Below are 9,783 nucleotides of genomic sequence, written 5' to 3' on the forward strand. Positions count from 1 at the left end.
AACCGAGAAATTTCGCATAGTCACAATTGCCATGTCACCCTCGCTTAGAATGTGACACGTGTCCTGCTGAGTCACCTGGCTGCTGAGTCATCAGGCTGCTGAGTCACCGAGGCTGCTGAGTCATGCGAAGCCACATGCCCTCTTCTGATTCGACCGAGGAGGAGGCCCAATCCGAAGCAGCCAGCTACCCAGCCGAAGCTTCGCCCAGCTGCCGCGTGTGTCCGAGCCTCGCATAGCCTAGCTTCGAGCCTCGCAGGTGTGCCAGTAAGCCGCGGTCCACTTAGAAGCCGCCAGCGAGCCCTCGCAGGTGCGAGCCATGCGAGCCTTCGCCTGCGAGCCTTCTCAGTCGTTGGATCAGAAGCTTCTCGGCCGTCCGATCAGAAGCTTCCCCCTATAAATAGAAGGCTGCGAGCCTTCTCGGATATTTTTAAGAAATTGCCACTTTTAGCCCCTTTCTCCATATTTCTTTCATTTTAACATCCCGCAAAGCCCCGGTATCGATTGTAAAGCCCGGAATACACCACGAAGTGCCCGAGAAGCCCGAAAAATTTATCTTTTCGGTTTCGAAGCCCGACTTTTGCAGAGCCCGGTTTCTCAATAAAACTCCCGGTTTTATTAGAAACGATCGTTTTAGCAAACGAATTGCTACCCGATTTTCACCAAAATACGTGAGTGTGTAGTTACTTTCAATTTACACATAGATATGAAGTATTTACCTTGAAATACATGTTATGTGTAAATATATTAATTGTTTGATTGAGGTGACTGTTGAATTGATGTTTTATACAAGTTTTAAACTGTATATGCTTTTTATCTACAAAATATGTTGGGTAGAACATGGGTAGATGAAATAGTGGGTATGATGAAAGGTGAGTTGGATAAAGGAGATGATCAATAATATTGATCATGAGTTGAGGGTGAGTGGTGAAAATTTGAGAGAATCACTTACCAAATTGTTGGCCCCCGTCATTCAGCAGAGTATAGATGACAACCATAGACTATTCTAGACAGTCTATGGAACACTAGGAGGCTCGCAACCTGTAGGTGTAATGAACTATATGTTCATTTGCTGTACTCTAAAACCCATTGACATGTATTGCAGGAGAGAACACCTGTAAATAATACTGTCGATATTACAGGTAGAGGACCCCGAGCATAGTCGGATGATGATGATGAGTGAATTTTGGATTATAGGACAGTAGTTACAAATAATTGTCGTAAGGCTTATAATGTCTTGTTTATGCTTTTGATCTGTATTGGAACATGACATCCCGAGGTTTTGATATAAAAAGAAATGATATATTTCTTAAAGAAAGGTTTTGACAAACTTTTATCATATTTTGTTTTGGGGACCAACTCCGCAACATCTTTTATAAAGATTTCTCTGATTTGATTTTTAAAAAACATAAATTAAATCGGTCTTTTCTGGCCGAGAAATTAGGGGATGTCACATATATGTTTTGTATAGGGTCGTTCTCAGTGAACGACATTTCAGCTATAATATTGTTTGATTCGGGGGCTACCCGATCATTCGTCTCTCTTGCGCTTAGCAAGAGGTTTAGCAGAGCTCCAGTGGAGCTAGATTGTCCACTTGAGGTTAAGATAGCAGCTGATAGGACCGTTAGGGTTGCAAGGGTACACAGAGGATGTTCTCTACAGTTATTCGATGAGCAGTTTCCGGTGGACTTGGTCCCTATTCCCCTGCGAGGGAATAAGGTTATAGTAGGCATGGATTGGCTGAGCCCCAATGGGGCGGTGATAGATTATGAGCTACAATTAGTGAGGGTTCGCACTCCCAGTGGGGGAGAGTTAGTGATTCAAGGCGAGAGGCCACAACGTGGACCAATTCTGTGTTCAGCGGCTGTGTTCAGCAGCGAGAGTGAGGCGCTATTTTCAGCAGGGTTGCGTCGGTTATGTTGCCTATGTTTTAGATGCCCGGGAAAAGGGCAAGAGGACAGTTGATGATGTTCCGGTGGTACGAGACTACCTGGATGTATTTCCATAGGATTTGCCGGGAATACCTCCTGAGAGGCAGGTCGAGTTCGGGATCGATCTAATCCCTCGTGCGGCTCCGATAGCCAAGGCACCGTATCGGTTGGCTGCCCCAGAGATGCAGAAGTTGTCTACGCAGCTGCAAGAGCTGCTAGACAAGGGTTTTATCAGTCCGAGCAGTTCGTCCTGGGGTGTACCGATTTTGTTTGTGAAGAAAAAGGACGGGTCGCACCATATGTGTATAGATTACCGGGAGCTGAATAAGGTAACGGTGAAGAACCGTTACCCACTTCCAAGGATAGATGATTTGTTAGATCAGCTTCAGGGAGCGTCTTGGTTCTCCAAGATCGATTTACGCTCCAGATATCATCAGATGCGGGTCAGAGGCGAGGATGTGCAGAAGACTGATTTCAGGACTAGGTATGGTCATTATGAGTTTGTGGTGATGCCGTTTGGGCTCACCAACGCTCCAGCCGCGTTCATGGACCTCATGAATCGTGTGTGCAGGCCGATGCTGGATCGGTCTGTAATAGTATTCATAGATGATATCTTGGTGTATTCCAAGACTCAGGAGCAGCATGAGGAGCACCTGAGAGAGGTGCTAGAGGTTTTGAGGAGGGAGAGACTTTTCGCGAAGTTCTCCAAGTGCGAGTTCTGGTTGCGCGAGGTACAGTTCCTTGGTCACCTCGTCAACCAGAAGGGTATTTTGGTAGATCTGTCCAAGATAGAGGCCGTGATGCAGTGGGAAGTCCCGAAGTCTCCATCCGAGATTCGAAGCTTCCTAGGTTTGGTAGGGTATTACAGGAGATTCATCCAGGATTTCTCCAAGATAGCAGTACCGCTCGCCCGACTGACCAAGAAGTCGGTGGCGTTTCGTTGGGGGCCTGAGTAGCAGGTAGCATTTGAGACCCTCATGCAGAGATTGTGCGAGGCACCGATCCTTACCCTGCCAGAGGGAGTAGAGGATTTCGTAGTCTACTGTGATGCCTTGATCATAGGTATGGGAGCAGTGTTGATGCAGCGAGGCTGTGTGATAGCTTACGCCTCGAGACAGTTGAAGCCTCACGAGGCTAACTATCCTACGCATGATTTAGAGCTGGGGGCAGTGGTGTTTGCCCTCAAGATTTGGAGACATTACCTCTATGGGGTCCGGTGTACCATTTACACGGATCACAAGAGCTTGAGGTACCTCATGGATCAGCCGAATATGAACATGAGGCAGAGGCGATGGTTAGATGTATTAAAGGATTATGACTGTGAGATCCTTTATCACCCAGGGAAGGCTAACGTAGTGGCCGACGCCCTGAGCCGCAAGGCAGTAGCGGCCCCGATCAGAGGCATTTGTTTGAGGATAACGATAATTACTCCATTATTGGAGCAAATCAAAGAGGCGCAGGCCGAGGGCCTCAAGGAGGAGAGGCAGAAGTGTGAGAGGACCGTGGGCCGAGTAGCTTCTTTTGACTACGATAGCCGAGGATTTGTGACCCTTCATGGGAGGGTATGGGTACCCTACTGGGGCGGAGTACGGCAGGTGTTGATGGATGAGGCCCATAAGTCATGATTTTCCATCCATCTAGGGGCAACGGAGATGTATAGAGATCTTCGACCCGACTATTGGTGGCCCTGCATGAAGCGGGATGTCTCCTAGTACGTAGAAAGATGCCTGACCTACAGGAAGGTCAAGGCAGAGCACCAGAGGCCCCACAGCAAGATGCAGCCGCTAGACATTCCAGTGTGGAAATGGGAGGATATCACCATGGATTTCATCACTAAGCTTCACAGGACTACGCATGGAGTGGATTCTATATGGGTTATAGTGGATCGGTTGACGAAGAGTGCTCATTTTATACCGATCCAGGAGAGTATATCGGCCGAGAAGCTAGCCGATATTTATGTGAGAGAGGTGGTGGCACGACATGGAGTGCCTGTTTCAGTGGTGTCAGACTGAGATGTCCGTTTTACTTCCAGATTCTGGAAAGTGGTTTCACGACGAGATGGGTACTCGTCTCCATTTTAGCACCGCTTTCCATCCTCAGACAGACGGGCAGAGCGAGAGAATGATTCAGACTCTCGAGGACATGCTGCGGACATGTGTTCTAGACTTCGGTGGCAGTTGGGATACGTATCTTCCGTTAGCGAAATTTTCGTATAACAACAGTTACTATGCGAGTATTGATCGACCTCCTTTTGAGATGCTCTATGGGAGGAAGTGCAGGACCCCGACTTGTTGGGGTGAGGTCGGTCAGCGAGTCATTGAGAGCACCGAAGTGGTGCTCAAGACGACAAAGTTGATCCAACAGGTTCGTAGCAGACTGCAGACTACGCAGAGTCGACAGAAGAGTTACGCCGATAGGAGGCGTTCAGACTTAGAGTTCCAGGTGGACGATATGGTCCTCCTGAAGGTATCACCCTGGGAGGGTGTTATCAAGTTTCGGAAGAGAGGCAAGCTAGGCCCTAGGTTCATCGGTCCTTTTAGGGTTTTGGCCCGGGTGGGTCGGGTTGCTTATCGGTTGGATCTTCCGGTAGAGCTCATCCAAATCCACAACACTTTCCATGTTTCTCAGTTGAGGAAGTGCTTGGTGGATGAGACAGCAGTAGTACCCTTGGAGGACATTCAAGTTGATAGCAGCCTGAATTATATTGAGAGACCCATAGAGATCATGGATCGGAAGATGAACACCTTGAGGAACAAGGTGGTTCAGTTGGTGAAGGTGCCGTGGTAGCATCGGAAAAGGTCTGAGTGGACGTGGGAGGCAGAGGAGGAAATGAGGGAGCACTACCCAGAGTTGTTAGCAGATGCAGTAGCAGCAACAGACTTCGAGGACGAAGTCTGAGACAAGTGGGGGAGGGTTGTAACGTCCTTAATTCTGAGTGAAGATTGGAAGAGAAGAGGAAGGCTAGATCCAAAGGAGAAGAAGGGAAATAAGATCTTGCATCCATTTCAGAGTCATTTGATTCGGGGAGATACCAGAGTAGCAGCAGATAGTTTTCAAAGCAGTTCATTTACCAGCCAGCGTAAGAGGTGAGTTTCCTTCCAGTAGGAACGGGTCTAAGGCCACAATGTCGGCCCGTTTAGTTAACAATAGTTTCCGGACTTCGGTCTGATGCAGTAGTTAGTATGTTTGATGCCTTCGTGGCTCAGACAGGTTTTGCGTGTTATGTGTTTCGGGTACGGCCCGACTCAGTATGCAGTCTATGCTGTTATGCTAGTTGATATATGTATGCTATGCTGTGTTCAGTAGTTCCAGACTTCTGTCCGATGCAGTTAGTTCCGGGCTTCGGTCCGATGCAGTTAGTTCTGGACTTCAGCCCGATGCAGAGGGCAGGGCCCTGGTTAGTTTCGGACTTCGGTCCGATGCAGTTTCCGGACTTCGGTCCGATGCAGTGGGCGGGGCCCAATAGTTGTTTATATGTTTGTATGGTATGTGGTAGTTTGGAGGAGCTCACTAAGCTTTGTGCTTACAGTTTCACTTTTGGTTTCAGGTACTTCCACAAGTAAAGAGAAGAGCTCGGGATGATGGCATCACACACACCACAACTTCAGATTTTGTCCTAAGAGTTTGTTCAGATTCTTAGTTTGGATATGATGTAGTTTTGATACAGTTTATTCACAACATTTTATATTATGTTTTGAGATATTGGACGTATGGTTTTATGATATATTAGCCAACATATGATTTTTAGTATTATTTAAACAAAAATTTTTGGGTCATATTTTTGGATGTTACAGTTTGTTGAGGGGCTTCGCCCCTAAATAACAGTGTACTTTGAATCTTGAAAAACTTGAACAAGTGTGTACTCCTACACCATCCTAACTTGTCCAATATTCAACTGATCATTTTTGGTCAACACATTTAATCCTATTACACTTAAACAATATTGATGATATTAAATCACCAATATCTTCTTCCCCACTGATAAAAGAGGAAAAATTGATCAATAAGCGGTATCCAAATGAATCTTTGATTTGGTTTCCAAAAGCCATAGTAGAAATTGGAGAATATATAGTCCTGACCAAAGAAGGAACAAATAAACATATAGAAGATTTGTTAATTTCTTGCTAGTTTTTAAGATATAATTTATGTGTATTGAACTAATAATATTGATTTAAAGAAACTTATATATTTGTTGCCATGATACTAGTAAACATAATTTTATTTAAATCTAATAAACTAATAAAAAAAAAATTACATGTGTATTTTTTGAGAGTAGAAAAAAATTATTAGAAAATGAGAAGCAAAAAAATTTGGGCTATTTTATTAAAAGAGATAGTAGAAAAAAAATTATTAGAAAATGAAAAGCAAAAAAAAAATCGACTATTTTATTAGAAGAGATAGAAAGATTATACTTAAAACATATTTTACATGTAACCTAAAACAACCTTGCCATTTACATAATTGCTATGACTATGAAGATCCTTCTAACACCGGTTATGTTTTTATTTATTTTTATTTTATTTTAACTATTTTAGCCAAATCTTTACTTTACTTTGTTTTTTATAAAGCTTACAATTTGTTTTACATCTTTATTGTTTTATATATGTTTTCATGCTTTTCTAAATTATTTTATCTTTTTTACATACTCGCATGAAGAAATTTTTTATAGTGGGTCCATTACGAACTTTTATATATATAAAAAACACAAAATAAAAATGTTTGTTTTTCATTTTGGCCTATGATGTTCTCGAAGGTTTATGTATTCGGACTCCTTTTTACTGCCATAACTCTTCTTTAACCCTCTCTTCTGTTTTTCACTTGATGGATTGATCGTCTCATATTCTTCATCGTGTCATCTCCTCCATCTTAGATCACCGTCCCATCGTATCGGCGCCGTCGTCCTAGGTCGTTACATCACCTTCTCGCCGTCTCATATCCTCGGACAATCTCAGGTACTCATCGTCTCTGTTCTCATAATCTTGATCTCGAACACGAACACGATCACGATCTCTCTTCTCTGTTTTCTTATTTTTTGCCAAATGGTGTGCTTCTTTCGATTTTTGCTGGATTAGGTTTGTTGAACGATTTTGTTGTTTAATATCGTGTTTTAATGGTGGAAACCTATTTTCTGTGAAATGATTTTGCCTGTATTGAATGGTGGGAACGTATAGATGTTGTAAAGGTGAAATCTCAAAGGTCTTACCTCAAATTCGTTAAAAAAAAGGGGGGCTTTCAACGTAGATCACATTGCACATCGTATCAATAACCTATTTTCCCCGCTTTCGTTTCTCTCAGGTACACAAGAAAAAGGTATTTGGATTCTAGCAATCCGTTTTGGGGTTTTCTTCTAGGGTTCTAAATTGCCCCAAAAAATTCCCAAATTTTCATGACCTTATAAGTTTTTCGACTTAATGTATATCTTATTGAATGCTTTGCTTGTGTTCATTGAATTTCTAGATGGCTTTTTTGTTTTAGCAATTAATGGTGTCTCCTTGTAAATTTGCAGAGGTTTGGAATAAATAATACAATACAAGAAAATGCAGGTTAGCTTTTTTGTAGTTAAGCGGATAAGTTATATTTCTATTTCTGAATAATTTCAATTCCTGTTTTGGTGCTCTACTGCTCTTATCAGTTATTTTTGTGCTAAAATTCATAGTATACTTTGATAACATAGTTATAGAGATATTTAATTTAGTTTTGCTCTATTTAAATTTCAAAGCCAGTTTTATTTTTTGAAAAGTAACAAGTAATGTAACCTTTTTATATATTCAGGCATCAAGAGCAAGACTTTTTAAGGAATACAAGGAGGTGCAAAGGGAGAAAGTAGCTGATCCAGATATCCAACTTGTTTGCGATGATTCCAATATATTTAAATGGACTGCACTTATCAAGGTATGTTTAACATTCATGAAAAGCACACACACACCTATATATTTATTAGCCATAATAGCAACATACTTACATTAGAATGACATGTATGTTGCTGTTATGGTTAAAAGAATGTAAATGTAATGCTTCATTTGGTTTTAATGATAAAAAGAAGAAAATTTATACGCTAATAAATAATTTTTATTATTTTTTATTTTTTATGCAGGGACCATCAGAAACTCCTTATGAGGGTGGAGTTTTTCAGCTTGCGTTTTCTGTTCCTGAGCAATATCCTTTGCAGCCTCCCCAAGTGAGGTTTTTAACTAAAATATTTCACCCAAATGTTCATTTTAAGGTATGGATTTTCTCTTTCATATGTTTTTTATTATTTTTTTTTAAAATGCAATGATTTACTTATTATGATTGTATTGTATTAGACAGGAGAGATTTGCCTGGATATTCTGAAGAATGCTTGGAGTCCAGCATGGACACTCCAATCTGTATGCAGGGCAATAATTGCTTTAATGGCCCATCCAGAACCCGATAGCCCACTCAATTGTGATTCAGGTTTACTTTCTTTCTTTGATTTTATTGGATTTACCTTTATACCCCTAACAATATCTATCATATTTGATTTTTTTATTTCAGGGAATCTTCTTCGATCGGGTGATGTTAGAGGATTCCAGTCGATGGCTAAGATGTATACTAGGCTTGCAGCCATGCCCAAGAAAGGTTGAAGAATATTATCGTCATTATTCATCATGCATATGTCAACAAACAAATAAATAATCCTTCTATTTCATTTTCACCATATATGTATGTTTGTGTGTGTGTGGACTCTCATATTACTTGAGCTTTGTATGAATGAACGTAATACAATAATTGTAGTATTTCTTGTAGGTCAAATTTTCTCTACATGAGGTATGAAAAACCAAGCAATAACGAATCAAAAAGAAAAGAAGAAATGTAAAACTAATCGAGAATCACAAAATTTTATTCAAGACGTTGAATTTTTGCAACAAAAACTGCATGTGGTGAAAAATTGGACTAGGACTAGTCACAAAAATGACCAAATGTCGAGTGGTGTAGGCATTTGATCGCTTTCACAAAACTTATAACATAATCATTTGCAAAATAGTGATCTTATATTATTGTAGACCAACAAACTATTTGTTTTGATTTTATTTGGGCGTTAATTTTTTTTTTTGGTATTTTAAATCTCTAAACATTAAAATGGCCTATTAAAAAAAGGTATTGGAATATTTTTTTAACCCGTTTCACATGTAAGGCTGTTGGGTATACTCATCCTTAGATGAGGTGAAATACATGAAAACTGCCCTAGTGACCAGGAAGCATGATATGGTGTGGCCTTGGCTATGGACCACAACGGAGAGAGATTGACGGACATAGGACTGATTGACCTTTTTAAACATTTTTTAAATAACCAATTTTACTGACCTATATTATACACCTTTTCACATTACAACTAAAAATTCGTTTTTATAAACTACTAACTATTTCTTATTCGCCGAACCTCAAAATATAGATCAACATCCTAAACACTTCACATACCCCAAACACATCCACTTTCGATTCACCCCATTGGCTCATACGTCTTTTGCACAACTCCTCAATACCCATATTACGAATCACCAACCAGATAGTTCATTAACATGCTACAATCCTAACATATTCTAACAACCATTCAAATAAGATTACTTCCACCAACCAACCCTTACCAAACACCAAATTAATTCCACAATTCCAACAATTGTAATAATTTCAATCTTCACAAGATCAAAAACCTCCACAACCTCAACCTTTGTCATCTGTAACATCCTGAAAATACGTCTAAAAATGAAAATATGTCTAAAAATTTCATTTTTAAGTTTACCAAACACAAAACATCATTGATTCCAAAACCATGAGAACACAAAATATTTATAGTGTATAATCAAGGCAATTCGTAGAAAAACATTATCAGAGC

General features: G+C 40.7%; 1 protein-coding gene across 2 annotated transcripts; it reads left to right on the forward strand.

Moving 5' to 3' along the window:
• Nucleotides 1-6,668: 6,668 nt before the first annotated feature.
• Nucleotides 6,669-8,702, forward strand: PEX4 (peroxin4). Of its 2 annotated transcripts, XM_079004393.1 has the most exons (7): nt 6,669-6,880; nt 7,100-7,223; nt 7,435-7,471; nt 7,701-7,820; nt 8,023-8,151; nt 8,234-8,363; nt 8,445-8,702. In XM_079004393.1, exons 3-7 carry the CDS (start codon nt 7,466-7,468, stop codon nt 8,531-8,533), a joined length of 474 nt encoding a protein of 157 aa, XP_078860519.1. In that variant the 5' UTR covers nt 6,669-6,880; nt 7,100-7,223; nt 7,435-7,465; the 3' UTR covers nt 8,534-8,702. The 2 variants fall into 2 exon arrangements, with proteins under 2 accessions (XP_078860519.1, XP_078860518.1); XM_079004392.1 differs by lacking the exon at nt 7,100-7,223 and having other exon boundaries at nt 6,670-6,880.
• Nucleotides 8,703-9,783: the final 1,081 nt, after the last annotated feature.

Source organism: Lactuca serriola, chromosome 6 (genome assembly GCF_051521515.1).
Source record: "Lactuca serriola cultivar US96UC23 chromosome 6, Lser_US96UC23_V15, whole genome shotgun sequence".
Taxonomy (NCBI): Eukaryota; Viridiplantae; Streptophyta; class Magnoliopsida; order Asterales; family Asteraceae; genus Lactuca; species Lactuca serriola.

Excerpts from the sequence above, each read along its gene's own strand:
- PEX4 (XM_079004393.1), top strand. Across the intron at positions 7,821-8,022 it reads AATGGACTGCACTTATCAAG|GGACCATCAGAAACTCCTTA; the intron begins GTATGTTTAACA and ends TTTTTTATGCAG. Across the intron at positions 8,364-8,444 it reads CCCACTCAATTGTGATTCAG|GGAATCTTCTTCGATCGGGT; the intron begins GTTTACTTTCTT and ends TTTTTATTTCAG.